General features: G+C 41.1%; 1 protein-coding gene across 3 annotated transcripts in view; it reads right to left on the bottom strand.

Annotated features, from left to right (window-relative positions):
* Nucleotides 1-17,583, bottom strand: part of KIF5C (kinesin family member 5C) — a 143,843-nt gene that overhangs the window by 96,709 nt on the left and 29,551 nt on the right. For all 3 annotated transcript variants that reach the window (XM_039855961.1, XM_039855963.1, XM_039855962.1), the window contains exon 2: nucleotides 3,620-3,710. In XM_039855961.1, the coding sequence (XP_039711895.1) occupies nucleotides 3,620-3,710 (91 nt within the window). The remainder of the gene's footprint in view (nucleotides 1-3,619; nucleotides 3,711-17,583) is intronic.

The raw sequence follows: 17,583 nt of genomic DNA, 5'->3' as shown, positions 1-17,583 counted from the left end.
CTCACCAGTCAACCAAACAACTAAAGCAGGCCGTGCGCAGGGAGTACAGAGGCAGATCTGCTGAAAACCCGGGCCAACCAGGATGTGGGGCCAACCAGCCAGCCTGAAGGGCCACCACTGCGCCCAGGAGAGGGCCCGTGGCATCTTCAGAACTAAAATGCATCTCTTTATTGGCACATAGTCAGGGCCACTCCGAGGCTCCAGAACTGCAATCTCCATTCTCTCTCCTCTACCTTTCTCTCACCCCTATCCCTGTCTTTTTCCAGTGCTTGGTTAACAGTCCATTTGGCCTGACAGAAAAGGAATGACTCATAAAATAATTGTTATTAAATGCTCATTATGGGCCCACTGGAAAAGTGGGAGGACAGTGCAGAAAAATCCAAAGTCAGTCAGACAAAATCAGGCTTAAGTCCCAGCCTCACTATCTCCTAACTGACCTGGCCAAGTTGCTTCACCTCAGTTCCTCTTCAGTTTATGGGAATAATAATGCTCGTACCTCATAGAGCTGTTAAGATTTAAAATGCCATAAAAGCCCATCAATTTCAACCAAACTCTGATCCACCCTAACTTTTTAAGTTTCATACTCCATGCACCCTATACCATTCTAAGTTGCCCAAACATGCCATATAATTTGTGTCTTTATGTTTATTCTTTTGCTATTCCTCCTGCTTATACAGTCTTCCAATATTCTACAGTCCTCAGAACCCAACCTTTCCAAGAAGCCTTCCTTAATTTTACAATCCCCTTTCACACCAAAATCAGTACCAAGTGACCTTCTTCTGTGCTCCCATAGCATTCTGCACACATCCACCTTAAAGCCCATAATATTTATGTGCGTGATAATTATGAATGTGTTCATCTCTTTCCTTATACCCAAAAATTCTTGCAAGACTCTGACATATCTTGGTGACTCATCTTCAGCAGAGGTTACCACATGGTAAACACTTAATATATTTGCATAAGGAATGAATGAAAGAAACAAGCAAATGAATAAAGTTTAAAGAAATTAGATCTGGAAAACAAGAAACCACTTTCTCTAGCATCAGATAGTCTATGACTTCTGTAAGCTGGGACATAGTTACTCAAGCTTCAGTAACAGCGTCCAGGAACCATGGTTTTTAATTCCTAGGCACCTACCAGAACCTTCCTATTTACCATGCTGGTAGTCACAAACCCTCTACCTCTTCTAGAATCAGAGGATGAGAATCCTACATATTTTTCAGACAGCATTTTGAGAAACTCACCCGACAAGATGAGAGTGTGGGAGAGGTCGAGACTCTACAATCTAAAATGTTTGAAATATTTTTTAAAAACCTAGTGAAGTTGAAGGGAATGAAAATGAAAAAAACGAGAATAAAAGCGTCCAGTTAAAAGGTGTCTTCCTGATCTCAAAAACATTAAGGTTTTGAAAGGAAAGCTCACCGCTCCACCACATTATCATGGATCATGGAGACTATGGTGACCTTCAGAGAAGCCATCTGATTCAATTCTCGGCCTCTAGGAAAAAGGCCGTCACAGCACCACCTCCATTCCTGACTTAAACAGGAGTCAGCATGGCAAGAGATACCACTGTTGTACCTGGTAATCTAATCCAAGGAGCTATTTCTTGTATAGCTATGTCTGACCTTGCTGATGCAGAAATCCATGGCCACTTCCCCTTCCGCTAGCCTCAGTGGATATTTAAAAAAGTTAAATCAGTCTTCATTATGTCCCTCTTAATTTCCTTTCAAGGGAGACTAAGGTACTCTTCATTGCTACAGAATGAGCAGATAGTATTTAGGGTGCCTGGAAAATGTCTGTTTATTATATCATGTCAGTGCCTACTTTTATGCTAAATGGTTTTCTTTGTGGCTCATCACATATTGGGGCTCAAGTTATCCATAGTTAGGATACATCTTCATGAGAACTCCCCAAGGACTGCCTATTTCTGACATGTCATAGTGTAGAAAAATCCAAACACTGAAAGAGACCCAAACCTCTCTAGTAAATAAAGACTCAAAGACTATTATTATTGTTTGTTAATCACAGGATTTCTTTTTAAATGGAATTCCTCCACCTCTAATTATAATGTCAGCTTAGGGAGGCTGGGGAGGTATTTAAATGGCCCTCATGCTTAGCACAGTATGTGGTAAATACTATTCAGTTCTGATAATGAAGGAGGAGAGGGAAAAAAAAAAAGGAAATTCTGGCTCATGTGTGATTAATCTTACTTAAATAAAAATATGAAAGAGTCTAATAATAGAGGGGAAGGGGGGCTGATTTGGAGCAAACTAGAACTATACACTCCAAAAAGAGAGAGGAAACATGTTTAGATAGAAAGAGAAGCAAAAGAGTAGAAGTAAAGAGAAGATGAAAATTCCCACCAGTTACAGGACCATACTCTTAATTCAAAAGGAGCTCAAATTCAGGCATATTTTTTCCTTTCAGTTTTCTATAATAATCTTCCTGTGAAGACCTTCAAAATTAATTGATGTCTGCAACAAGAATGTGAATAACCATACACCTCAGCAAAGAACATTACATACTGACAAGAGTCTCCCACGCAGGTGTCCAGGGTCAGAATTAATCTAACAGATGTACCCAGGGCTGATTTTCATGAATTTCAAAGCGTTAGGTTAGTCAGCTCAGCTTCTAAAAATAAGTAGAACTAACATGACAAGGTTGGGGTGTTTTTTGTTTTTTTTTTTTTTGGTTTTGGTTTTATTTTTTGCTCTTTAAATCCAGAGTTACCTATAAAGGTTGCAGCATCAAGACATTTGAAAGCAAGATTGCCATAACATTCAAATGTGAAAACAAGGATTTGATGATGAAAAGCAAAGTAGCAGGAGATGCCCCTCGGCTCTGTGCAGATGGTGAGCTCTGCAAGTCAAGCTCCAACCTGTCCCTGATTTGAAAGGGCAAGGTAGAATGATGTGTAAATTACTTCATCTCCCTGCTGTTATTGTGGCACAAATCGTTCAGGGCCAAGGCCAGTCCCAGAGAAACAGACTGATCTCCAAGACACAAATTTAGGCTTCAGGCTACCCATCTGAAGGAACAAAGGTCAAGATCTGGGTAGGATGGTTGAAAGTGGGTTAGATGAAAGCATAATTAAGAAATGTTGAGTAGCAAAAACAGCTCAATAACCAGCAAGGTGATGTGATTTTATGAAGCTGTAGAGAATTCCTTGATGCCCAAGAGTTTTCCACATTTAAGTATTTTTTCTGAAGAGACAGATGCACAAAATAAATCAACCAAAATGTACAGCTGGAGAATCAGAAATGTATATATTTTTCTTCTTCAAAGGAAACAGGAGGTCCTATACCTGCAGCAGTATTTTGAAACCATTACAGAAATAGTACGAGCATAGCTTGCTTTTAAGCTTCTGGGTGATAGAATGGCTCTGTCAAAAAGGTGGCAAAAAAATAAAGAAATCTCCTTGGAAAGGAGGTATAGAGAGGTTAAATAACTTGCCTGACATCACAGCAAATCAGAGGCAGAGCTCAAGCTATAATTCAGTGTTTCCAATTAGTAGGCCTCTGCTTACAGTCAAAGCACATTGATTCTTAGGCTGCAAATATCACTTAATGTTTTCAATTACTCTGAAAGGTCCTGGAGGAAATAAAGAAACAGCACTTACCTTTGACAATTTGCTTTGCACACGCATTGTACACCTGCTCTTGGGTCGTGCTGGGAGGCAGCACTCTGTCGAAGACATATGGCTTCCCTTGCTAAAAAAGAAAGACAAAAGAAGAAAAAGGGACAGAGAAAACACATTTAAAGGTTGGGAATAAAAAGCACTAATATTATTAGTTAGACCACAGGCAGTAAATCATCGACTACTTTATGCAGCAGTTCTTTACCAAGACTACAGCACTTTTACAGCATGAACCACACATACATTATGTGTATGTTGTATGTTGAGAATATGAGAGAAAAAAAAAAGGCGTTTTTTTTTTTGTTTACTTGAAACACTTTTTCTGATGAAAAATAGGTTGACTTGCATCATTCATTCGTTTAAACAAACCTTTATTTATTGAGAGCTTACACTGGACTAGGCGCTAGACTACACACTGCCCACATCAGAAAATAGTCCTGCCCACGTAAAGTACTCAGTCAAGTGTGGCAGATAGCTAATAAGAAAGTAAACACACAGAAGATACAAAATGCTGAGGTGTAAAATAATGGGACAGAGAGATGACAGAGAGGGCACATAAGATCTCTCTGAAGAAGTACCTATTGAGCAGATCTTTAAAGGATCAGAAAGACTGAGGCACATGAAGAGCTGTGGCAGAACACTCCAGACAGCGGGTGGAGCAGCCAGGAAGGGGTCTGGTGTGCTCAGGGAACTGGAGGGTGGTACAAGAGGAAATCAAGAGCCGGTTTACGTAGGGCGCTGCTGGTGGAGATTACGTGCGTGCATTTTATACAATGAGAAGACAACGTTATCAGATTTAAGAAGCTGCTCTCCTTAGCAAGATATCGTTGCTTTATGTCCCAAATAATTCTAGTGTTTTCTTCACATTCATAAATGGTGCCTTAACTGGGTCAAGGTTTCCCAGGCAAAGGAAGCCCTTCTGTACAGTAAACCAGGTGATTTCCCAAATGTGAGGTCTTGGGATTTGGTCTGACGCTGGACCGTGTACAGTTCATGGAGGTAACTGTCAGAGGAAAGGGGGAGAACCACTGGGAGGCTCTCCATGGGAGAAGCACTGCATGGCACTGCATGAGCCCTGACCCCTAATCACTCACGCTCCAGCCAGGAGTTATTGAGCACAGCGCTGAGCACTGGGGAAGGTGGTGGGTAAGAAAGTCATGGTCTCCTCCTGGGAGAACAGCCACAACAGTACCTGTTCTCCACCAATAAATACCACCCAGAGCCCGATCCACCCAGCTGGCCCTTCATCCTCATTTTCCCCAAGTGGCAGAGGGGAGGGCAGGAAAAGAAAAGGAGGAAAGATGAAAGCACAGAGCCTCTTTTATTTCCACCGTGTGCCTCCTACACATGGCTGTGAACACCGGGAACCACCCAAGGACAGTCTGGCACCTTGAAAAGATAACTGCTCATGAAGGATCCAAGGACAAGGCTTGTTACATCCTATAACCTTCACACAAAAGTAAGTACACAGCTGTCAGCCTGGCTTAACATTTTACTTATTTATGACTAGAGTAGAGCTGCACATAGGTAAGTGAGGTCCTATTCTTTAGGCGTTATGCTTGAACTTTAGTCTGAAAACAGGATTGAGAGAACTAGAAAATAAACTACCTCCACCAGTCTGAAGTAAGTTATTTCAAACTGAAGGAAAAAATAGGGAATTTTGAGATACTATAAAATTTTGTTTTTATACAAAGCAGCAGAAGCAGAGTTATTCTGATAAAATTGAGGAAAGGTATCATTTTCTGACATTTTGTTTCCAGCAAATCTTGTTCAATTAGTGAACCAAGTACTTGGTTGAATAACCAAGAGACTATTCCTCACCACGATCTATTGCCAACGACCAGCCCACTACATTCTTATTAGCTGTATCTACTTGTAAAATTCAACTAAATGTCAGTAGGGTAAAAGGTAAGAATAAACATTTACGGAGTTTGCCTAAGTATTTGTTATCCATTGAACCTTCTGGAAAGAAAATGCAGCTTTGCTTAATTTAAAACAAATACACTGTTTCTCCAAACTTGAGGAGAATCAGCAAAATAAACCATCATGTTTACAGCATGATGCTGCTTTGGGTTTTAGAGGAAACACACTTAATACAGCAGGAAAAATGACATTTACCTTATAGTATACAGTACAAAAAGATAGGACTCCCCAGTTTTGCCCCCTGACTTAAAATACTGGCATGTATTACATTTTCAACTTTGAGAGGCAGTAAGCAAGAAATCTCTACTCATTTAAATATCATTTATCAAGTGGCAAAAAGAAAATACAACAACTTTGCATAAGTTGAAGTTAACTCCCAAACAGAAGCTGCCTTCGACAAAAGATTAAATTTAGAAAATTATTTGTTATGACATCTATCTTGCCAGGATTAGCACATTAAGTAGTTAAAAGAAAGGGGAGGGAGAGAAGAAAGGAGGAAAAATCTAATTACTCTTTGCCGCTTTGGTAATGGTATAAAAGTCTCACAAGTTCTGACTGACACTTAAACAAAGACCTGTCTCCCAGGCAAGAGTCTCCCTGTTTCTGATCCCTCTATGACTGAGGGTTTCTGTGGACAGGTGTTGGGCTCAGCTCACTGTAGTTGTCACTAAGGTTGTAGCTAGAGAATAAACTTTTGGACTTACATGTTGATATGGGTGCTGGGTACTAACACTTGAAACTGAACGATGGGGTCACCATTTGCTGCTTCTGGAAATATTTTCCTTTCCAGGCACCTATTCAGCACCTGGGTCTGTCCGAACTCTCTGGCTACTCTCTATCAGTGTCCTTTGCTGGTGTCTCTTCCAGACTTCTGAATGATGGTGTGCCCTAGACCCGGACCTCTGCTTCCTCTCCATCTACACATGTAACATTTCAGCCTTATCTCTCACCTAAGTTCCAGATTCATATATTCAGTTGCCTGCTGGACATTTCCACTTGGATGTCTATTCGCCATCTCAAACTTAAAAAAAGGATGTGACCTATTCTCAACCAATCAAATGGACCACTATAGGTAAAGCATTTAACCAGCTGAGACAGAAGTCATATAAATCCCAAGACCTAATTACATGTAAGCAAACCTGCTGCAATTCATGAAGGGAAACTGGATGGGACACATATTCTCTACATACATTACAGCTGAAAGTGAAGTGCCCCAGCTTTGTCATGAAAGCCTCCACGTAGAACGGTATTAATTGCATAGGAGCAGTGTAACCAGGATCACATACAAAAAATAACAGCAGATGGTCTTTACATTTTTATAGTTAAAATGCAAAAAAAAAAAAAAAAAAAATGGTTGTTGAGAGCAAACTGTCTGTGAAGCATATGGCATGCCTATTAATACATTTGACCTGTTACCCAATGACTGTTCCCCAGCCTGGAGGGAATATTATTCTGGGAGACAGAGAAAAGCAAAAGACTCCCATAAAGGTGTAGAAGATGGGCACCAGGAGGGATGTTAAGGAAACTGAAATTAATTATCGCCAAGAAGAGATCATCAAGAAGTAATCTAATAACAATCTCTAAGATCAATCAAGGGTTGGAACCAAAGGTAGCCAATAATTTGAATGATTTTTCTTCCACCTTTACTTAGAAAGAAAGAAACAAACAAAGACTTAAATTTAAAATCACTCTGTGGAATTACCTTTAAATACTGAAGAGGGACTGGTTACTGAGATCACTGACTCTCTGCCTCGGCTATTTATGGCACGTCATTCCTCAAAGTACAGGAAATAAGTTCTTTCAGCCTATGCTGACCACCAACTGTCCACCAAAACCATCACCAACCACTACAATCAAGATCCTTTTATATTTTATCTCATTTAATTCTCACAGTAACTCTATGAGGTAGATATTATTATCTCCATTTCACAAACTGGGAAACTAAGGCCTAGCCACATTATCAGCTCTCTTACTTTGGGGAAATAACTTTAAGGATCTGTTTTCAAGTGTTCTTTCTTTACACTATATCATTTTCCTAAGCAGCTTATGATCTATTGGAAAAGTAGGACACATAAAACAGCAGAGGCAAACACTAATATGAAAGACTGAAGCAAAGTGATTAATGAGGTAATTAAAGAGACATCCCAACTACAGCCAATAGCAATCAAGAAAGTGTTAGTCATGAGAAAGGTGGGACTGACATGAAACCAATGACAAAAGAACAGCTTAAGATCAGAGAAGAACCAGAATGGCAAGAAAAATGGTGGGCATGCACAAAGTACCCTTCCTTGCAACGGAAGGAATTAAAAACAGGCAAAGGCTGATCACAGACTATGCAAACACAGATGTAAGACTTGATATGAAAAATTGAAGTTATTTTTTAAAATTCTAGAATTTGTCAGAGCCAAAAGGTCCCTCAAGGTCATCCCAAACCAACATCATGTTTTACACACAAACAAATGAGATCAGGAGAGAGTAGATGACTTCCAGAAAGTCCCCCAGCCAATGAGGTCGGTAGCAGATCTGTGCTTAGAATCCAGACTTCCTGGCTCTCTATCCAGTGCTCTAAAATTTCTGGCTTTAGAATCAACTGCTCTCTCCGAACATCAAAGAAACAACAAGCATGAGCCTCTGGTCCTTCTTTCCCTGCTTTCTCTCAATTAATTCTAAATTATTTCCAAATATACATTTGATTAGTTCAATGAACAAAGAGACAATTGCTATGAGAGCTGGAGTAGAAGAGCAGGAGAATTAGAATCACAGCCTCCTAGAGTTAATATGAACTTTAGGGTCAGCCACCCCAACCTCCTCTCAACGCACAACTCCCATCTCCATGGCCCTGACAGGAGACGGTCAACCTGCTCAAAACTCAACTAGTTCTAATTGTTAGAAAGTTGTGTCCTTATATTGACTTAAATTAAAATCTGCCTTCCTGAAGCAAAATTGTCCTCCAGAACATGACATACCAAGGCCAGAGAACTGCCTACATCTACATCGCAGTTTTGTTTCTCTTTGGGAGCTAAGTGTTCAACATCCAAATTTCTTTTATCTGAAAAAGAGAAAGACAGATGTGCTTCCTTCCAAAAAGTTGTACGGCTCTGTCTTGACATGAAGGACTCCAAGGATGTCCAAGGTTAAGACATCAGTAAAGCATTGTATTAGTTTGCACAAGAATAAATTAAATAAGATAAACTCATAGACCATGAAGGGCTTTGGTAACAACCTGACAGAATGTTTCCAAAACATTAACTAAAAAGCAGAAGTCCTTGGGGTTAATGTTGATACTCATTTTTTATCAACATGAATATCCTGCCAGAAGTTGTTTCATTTTATTGAAATATAATTTGCATACCATAAAATTCACCCCTTTAATAAAAGTGGATGATCAGGTAAGAATAGTCACAAGGTTGTGCAACCATGACCACAAATTCCAGAGCATTTTCATCACCCCAAAAAGAAACTCCCATCCTCCCAATCCCCCCAGCCTTAGGCAACCACTAATCTACTTTTTGTCTCTACAGATTTACCCATTCTGGACATTTCATGCAAACTAAATCATATAATATGTAGCTTTCTGTGACTCGTTTCTTTTACTTTAGCACAATGTTTTCAAGGTTCGTCCATGTTGCATCATGAATCAATATTTCATTTACTTTTATGATTGGAACAATAGTCCACCGTAGGCATTTACCACATTTTCTGTTATCTATTCACCAACTGATGGACATTTGGAATGTTTCTACTTCTTGGTAATTATGAACGCTGTTCTGAATATTCATATAAAAGTTTTTATGCTTTTTGTTTTCCCTGGGCATGTATGTATCCAGGAGTGGAATCTTGGGGTCATGTGGTAAAACTCTATGTTTAATTTTTTGAGGAACTGACCAATTATTTTCCAAAGTGACTGCACCATTTTAATTTCCCACCAGTAGTGTGTTCTCCACGTCCTTGCTGACACTTGTTATTGTCTGTCTTCTTTATTACAGCCATCCCAGTGGGGCATCCAGTGTTATTTCTTTATGAAGTTGATTTGTATCTTGGAAGAAGTTTTTTAAATTGATATTTAACATATCAATATGGATACAGAGATGTTTCTAGGCATTGTAAGACACTGTTATCATGAGATTATCTTAACATTTATAAAATGGCCCAAAATGGGAAAATCATCTTACGAAAAGTATAAATTATACACATCCATGTGCTTTAAGAAAGAACAGGAGACCAAGAGGAGGGGACTTACAAAGGGATTTATTATAAAGTTTCTGTGCTCCTCACTCCAGTAACCAATACTAAGTGTTTCCCGAAGAAGGCAGCCTATCTTTTTGGGGTAGAAATGAATTCAAATACATTGGGTGTAATTTCCATCTCTTTGAGGCTCAGTTTCCTTACTGTAATATAGAACCAATAATATCCACAATTCAGGCCTCCTGTGAGGATTAGATGTGAATAAAGGATCTAGTGCAATGGCAGGTTTTATAGAAGATGCTAAAGATGTGGTCAGTGTTATTCTGTAATAAAGAAATTTTTTGGGCCAATTTATACCAGGCACTGTATTATACCAAACTTACTGAGCAGCGACCCTTTAAAGAAAGGGATACTAATAAATGACAATCACTCACAATGTACCAGCTCAGAGACTTGGCATGCTGGTGCCCTTACAACATCCAAGTGCCAAATCATGCCTCAGGCATCTCCAAGCCCACAGATCTATGACTCATGAGCGCAGCTCCAAGGAGCATGGGGCCATTTAATTTCTGAGGGTCCTAACAAAACTGTTCCAAAGCCTTCCTATACTGGCCTTAAAAATAACTAAACTTTCAATGTGCAGTGTAAAGTCTGTTCAAGAAAGGTAAGGAGATGAATCCAGTACAGGTACTCGCAGACTCCCCAGCTTTGCTATTACAGCTCTGGAGCCTCCTAGAAACTTCTGTACTAATATCAATTGCAAACCTGAAGCAGATGCTTCAGAGTCCTGACCAACATCCTCTCGATCACCACCGTTTCCAGGTAGGCTGGCCCAACCTCCAGCACTTGCGCCTCTTTGCCTGAGGGCTTTTCTGGCTGCTGGGGCCCTCTCTGTGGCCTGCAGTGGGCCAGGACCTTCCCAGCACCAACCCAGCATTCCCCAACCAATGACTGATAGGTGTTGGGGTAAATACTTTAGCTCCCTCACCCAGGAGTGGAAGTGGAGGGGGGTGACTCTGAGGCATGTATTCCAAACTGGCTCCCAGAGTTCCCCACTGGAATGAAACTCCTGTTGCTTGGGGTGGTAACGTGTGACGACACACCCTACACTGGTTTCCTTCACTTCCCTGCCTCACTTCCCCACTCTTCATCAGTGCCTCCTGGACTCAACTCTGAAAGAAACTTGCACTTGAACCCTTGCCTCAGTGTCTGCGTCTGGGAAGCCTGAAGTAAGGCAAAATCCTAGACATTTTTCACTCTTTCATTCAGTAGGTCCTAAGAGATTCCAGATTTGGTGAATCACCATCAAATATGGAGACAACGCATTTGGCTGATGTCCAGAGAAAGCAATGAGTGGAAATTGAAATCGTTAAAAATTAACAAGCTATAAGCTTGGAACACTGGCCTAGAAAAGGGGGTGCCTTTTTCTTCATAAAAGGGTACTGGTCACTTGACAAGCCTTGAGCCCAGAGGTCCACATCTGCCCAGTGGATTATCAATTTCTAATTTACACAAGAGTGCTACAGGCTCCTGAAGGCCTTGGCGTAGCAGGGAGCCTTGTCCACAGTGGTACAGGGTAGGTGCTCATAAAAGTCGACTATCTGTGATGATGACCAGTCAGCACCAGTGCCCGCCAGATGAGCACCAAGGAGGTTAGACGTAGGGACCAGGACACCATGAAATGGTGCTGGGATGCTGGAGGCAGGAAGGGAATCTGTTTTTTTTGTACCCCTCCAGTGTCAGAAACTTTACTTTTTGCTGACCATTCTCATCTCCCACTTCCAGGATTCTAGCAGTCACGGAATTGCCCTCTCTTTTCTGCATCCCTTCACAGCTCTTTACCCCATCATCTACTTTCCCACTTATCTGGAGCTGGCCTGCAAATTCCCAAAGCAGGAAAAAACACTGTTCAGAAACATCCCATAGCTGGCAGTGACCATCAGCTCTTTCCCGTCACTGTTACATCCTCTCCTGGGTCCATCAGTCTGCAAATGTAGCCTCACGAGATGACTCTAAAGACAGGCAGGCTGATTCTCTTGTCAGTTGAACTCTCCACTCCAGCTCCACCTTCTCCTCGCCACTTCTCTGCCTGCCCCAGTCTATGCTGGGATGACTCTGGGACTAGGGGTACAAATGCTAAACCAGAGCTGGACCCAGACATTCCCATCCCTCTCCCCACATTGGCTCTGTGCCCCAGGAAAGGCAGCTGGTGCGTGTTCTGGCCAAAGCCAAGGCTGTTCCCAGGAGAGGCTGCAATGAAGCTGACGTCCGTAAAGCAGCAATTGGCTTCTACTGGAGTTGCCAAGGCAATGCCAACCTCTGCAGTCTTGAAAATGAACAAAGGCAACACAAAAAGAAGGAGTCTTGCAGGAGGAAACCAGGCTAGAATTCTTTCTTTGCTGCCAAAAGTCCTGCTGTATGGACACACAGGCACTGTCAAGATCGCAGACAGCTATGAGAAAACACTCTGGGAAGGCAAACCGCCCAAGAGATAATGAAGAAATTCAAGATTACTGCCTGGCTAACAGGCAAGATGAATACAGAAGTGTTACTTCTGTTAAAGAAATGAGTGGAATCTCTGTTTCAAAAATATGGTTCTTATGGTTCTTAGCTGTATGTGATTTTCATTTCATATCAAAATACAATGAACCTCCCCCATCTTTGCCCTTGAACTGCTCTTTATCTTACTCTACCAAGATGCAAGGATTTAGTAGAGAATCAGGTGAACTGCTTCTAATCCAGAACCTCACCCCCCACCAACACACTTTACAACCTTAAATAATTTACCTATATTTTCTGAGCCGCCTCCTCTCTGTGAAGGAAAAGACTTGATCTTTCTGGCTGTAGCACACTATATAACAACAAGCAGCACAGGGGTTGTGGGATTTCCCTCACAAGCATGGCTTCTATCTTGACCACATACAGCATGAGAGAAGGTAAACTGTAAACTACGTTCTATTATATTTAAAGAAATGAATAAAAATTGCTGCTATGGTTATTTCAACCAATCTAGTTTTCTGCCAAGTCAAGTCTGAAAAAAAAAAAAAAATCAAACCTTCCTCATTGGAGAGGAGGTTGAAAAGCTGTTTCATGGAAGGGAGAATGCAGGAATCACTTTGCCAAATGGAGGACAGCACAGACAACGCTGAGCTGGAGCATGTCGCCCCAGCGGCAGCTTCCTGGTGTGGCACTGTGCGATCCAGTTAAACTGCTACTCTGCAAACATCTTCCAGTTATGCTAAGACTCAGGTGGCACTTCTGACACGGAAACCACGTGGTGAGACACGTAAAGTTCTTTCCTTTAGTGAAGACATGAAATAGAAAGACTTCTGTCCAGACCTTTGCTTAGCTAGGTACAGAGGATACTGATACACGTGCACTGCAAATATTTACTGCAAATAGAGTTAATATTCTACTGATTTTTTTTTTTTTTACTCTGCAGTAACAGTTTATAACATTATAATTTTCCCATGTATTAAATAGCAATTTTGCTTTTATGTTAAGTTCAGGTGCCTTGTCTCCATTTGTTTCTCATGATTTAGAGGCTGGGCAGGATATTAGTTTCCCTTTCCGGAACGGAGAATAACTTCGCATGGCCATGTGAAAGGTAACGATTTGAGCTGAGACTAGAATCCAGAATTTCTGGTTCTCAGCCAAACCTCCGACCTGTCACACCACACTGCATCCTGTCATTGATTCTCCAAAAATATATTTAACCCCCAACTATAGGATTCCTAAGAATTTCACACATTTAGGTTTAGAACATGTTACAGGGTAACCCAGAATGCAATAGCTTGCTTTCATATATTATTGATAAAATAACTTCCATAAATTATAGAAAAATATGTCCAATACAATAGACTATTTATATTAACCAAACCCAGCAACAGTCATTAAGTTCAGGGTAGCTATGTCACAATTACTGTCTAAGGTGCCACCTCCATTTGATTGAAGTATATTAGCGCTATAAAGGGGAATAGCTTGATGCAAACTCTAAATAACTCTTTCACAGCTCACTAAGTCTAGGAGGGACGGGCTAGAACTTGGGCTACATAAGCTTCATCCATCGCAATCCAATGAGACTCTGTCCTCATCCAGAAGAGAAGTTTGACCCATAGAGGCAGAGATAGATTTCCTGCTCAGAGCACTAGAAAATGAACTCCCATAGCTGCAAACTAGGCATTGACTTGACATCCAAGAAGCTATAGTATAGATGCTGGACGTTTGCTGCAGGAATGCTTCATGTTTCTAGTACCCTGTTTGCTTGCAGAAAGAAGAAGAAAGTTTTGACTTTGCTGTACCTCCAAACCTTCTAGTAATAGAAACTAACTGCATCCAGAACTCTAGCTACAGAGGTATCTCTGTGTCTTTCCATTTTTCCCCTCCCTTTCTCTCCTCGCCCATCTTTTAAATATACGAGTCCATATTTGTTCCCCTAAGAGTGCTAAACATCGCTGGGCTTTGAAAACTGATATGAAATAGGTCAATCCCATGCTTTTATGTAGTTCACAGTCCAGCAGGAAAATAGACAAAGAGTCGCTGGGAAAGACAGGGCTTCGGAAACAAAGGATTCACTCCGGATGGAATCAGAGGATGACTCTGATGTCTCTGAAAAGATAACTACAAGTACTTGGGACACAGATACACGCAAAAAAAATTTTTTTAATATGTAATGTTACTGACTTCAGCCACAACTTTATAATCAGAAAATATAAAAGAACTTGTTTTAAGTAGAAGCTTTGTATTTTATAAAAGACTTAATTTTACTTGGAGGATATAGCATCAAACTTTTTAGTGCTTAAGGTGCTAGAAGAACTGGGTGGCCACAAACAAGGTGGAATTTGAAGAGCAAAATCTCCCAACACGTCTTCTGCCTGTCCCTGCTCCTCCTTCCTGACTTGAAATTCTACCATGTGAACCATTAATGATTACACAATAAAAGACACTACAATTTTGGACGGCTGTTTTCAGAAAGAGCTTTCTAGTCCTCTGCCAGGAATGGCAATTAGCTTATCGGATTCATTAGTTAATAGAATAGAGATAAACCAATTGTTCATTTCAGAGTAGACAGTGAAGGGGGCCCAGGAGTGTTGTCCCAGGCCAAGCAGGGAAAATCGGGGTGACAGGGAGACGACACCAAAGGCAAATGCCATCTCCTTCACAATCAGCCTAAGACGGGCCAGCAGATAATTGTTTAAACCTATTATTCCAGCAGCTTTGGTTCAAATATCTACGGTAGTGACTGTTTAATAGACACACACAGTTACCTACAGGACTGCTTGTTGGTACCTTCTCCATTGAGAAAGGAATTCTGTATTCTTCAATTCTTATCCCATTGTTGCCTTTCAATATCTCCCTTTTCATAAGCATGTTTTAAGAAAAGGAAGGAGCGTATGTTATCTTCTATTTTTTTTTCCTTTGTTTCCCTCAAACTACTGTCCCATCTCAGCCTTCTTTGTTAAACCACTTCGAAGTGGTTTGTTCCTCTCTTGCCTCTACTTCCTCACCCTTCCACCTCACATCTCACCATCTAATTTTTGCCCTCGTTGAGCTGCTTTCTTAAACGGGTCCATGGTCTCCTGATCACCAGTCTAAGACTTTGATTAGCTTCAAAGTCCTCAAAATTTACAAACCATTTAGAACTGTGCGCCAGCCCGCCTTGGTGAAAATCTGATCTGCTGTCTGCCTGGATGCTGCAATCCCCAGCTCAGTGCCCTTTCCTCTTTTGACACCTCTTTCTCTTCCTGTCACTAGTTCTCCTTGTTGCCAACTCCAAATTTAAAATGTCCCCAGCTCTCTCACTGGACCTCTTTTCTTCTCTTTTGCAAATTCCTCTTGTCTCCCAGGGAAGAACTCAAACATTCCCATCGTTTCAGCCATCAGCTGTGTGCAGATGACTCATAAAAGTCCATCTCTAATCCCGAGCCCCAAATGTATGTTACCAACTGTCTGATTAAAACCTACAACTGGATGCCCCCAAATACCCTAAATGATGTATGTTGAGGAGGGAGCCTTCTTCTTCCTCCTCCACCCCCTCCACCCTTTCTTCCACTGACCCCGGTCATCTAAGCTGAAAAGCTCAGAGCCACCATGCCCACAGTTCTCCCTACCGCTGTCACTGAGCCAATTGCCAAAGAGCAGTGATTCATTTCTTTGGTCTATCTCTTGCTTTGCATCTCAACTACACTTATTACTTTCTGTCTAGATTTGTACAAGGGCCCTTTAGGTGGTCTGCTTGTCTCTCTCTCCTCCAGTGCATTCTATATCCTTTGCCAAATCCATCTGCCTTTGGCCCAGCTCCTAAAAGATGGTGCTCGATCACTTGCTAGGATGCCCTACTGTACATAAGCCCCCAAGTTAGATGCCTTGCACAATTCAAAACCTAGAATCCTAACAATCCATGGAGGTGAGTCTTCCCTACCTGACACGCCAACGGCACACTCCCAGGGGTTTCCCACACCTGCCTCACTGCTCTATTCTTTCTAACTGTAATGGCATCTTGATGCCTATACCTTGTTATCTGTCAAAAACACTACCTGTTCTTCAAGACTCATGCCAAATGCTCTCTCTTCCAAAAGCCTTTCTTGAGCTTCTCAAATAAAAGCCCTCTCTCACAAGCTCTCTCTCTCCCTCCTTCCCCCTCTTTATTTGAACTCCCATGGTACTCTGATACTCCTCCACAAGGACTCTGATCACGACTACTTCATATTACAGTCATCTGGAAGCACCACGTGATGGAAAGAAAGTAGGATCCAGGGTCAGAGACTGAGGCAAGAGAGGGATAACGTATTTGAGTGACTCCCCGCCACACTCAACTCTTTGCTTGGGTCATCACATAGATTTCTCACAATTATTCTCTAATTTAACTATCACTCTTGGCATTTTACAAGTGTCAAGGTCAGGTTCAGAGAGCTCCCTGACTTGCACAGGATCACAAAGCCTATATTTTATTTGCTTCACATGGTGGTAGTGAACCAACTAATAAAAGGCATATAAAAATCATTTTTAAAATTGCAAAGTATTGTACACATATTTGTTATTAGCATTATAACTAATATTACCTTTTTTACAGATTTTTAGTTATTAAGAACATGTTTTCTATCTTACCTATCTTTGGATTCCCTGCAACACTTATGATTATTAAAAGTGCTTAAGTAGTTGTTTAATTAAATTGGATTTCTAATGCCATGTCTTGAATTAACAGTATTTAAAATTTTTTCTCTCCAAAATAAAGGTTGCCACAGATTATCTCTAATCTCCACAGCAATGCTAGAAGGCTTGTATGATTGTCCACATTCTATACATGGGGAAATAAAAGTTCAGTGACGATAAATAACAGTCACACAGTTAATAAAGAGCAGAGGCAGGAAGGAGGATCTGATTTCAAAGCTCATAATTTCCCATTGCAGACGCCCAACCACAAAGATCCAATCTGCCTAGACGTCATCACAATCCAACAATGTTTCCACATCAGAGGTGATTCCTGTCACTTAGGAGCACAGCAACATTTTCTTCCTTAAACCCATGAGACTGAGAGCTCCCTCTCAGGTTCCACTCAATACTACCACATCCTCAAGAACACTGGCATAATCAGCACTCTCCTCTATACAGTTGAACAAATCTGTATTTTTACAGATTTAGAGTATCTCTTCTCACTGCTTTATTCACAAACATTGATAGAATCCTTCACGTGCCAGGTACTGTTCCAGACACTGGGAACACAGCAGTGATGAGATACGGGTTCCCCGTTTTTATGGCGCTTTCATTCTAACGGAGTGGGAGGAGACAGGCAATAAGGAACCAAATCATATCAAAGATAATATGTGCTACTGTTGTGA

Source organism: Pteropus medius, unplaced genomic scaffold (genome assembly GCF_902729225.1).
Source record: "Pteropus medius unplaced genomic scaffold, Ma_sr-lr_union100, whole genome shotgun sequence".
NCBI lineage: Eukaryota > Metazoa > Chordata > Mammalia > Chiroptera > Pteropodidae > Pteropus > Pteropus medius.
The sequence above is the reverse complement of the archived record's forward strand: the minus strand, read 5'-3'. Positions and strand labels throughout refer to the sequence as shown.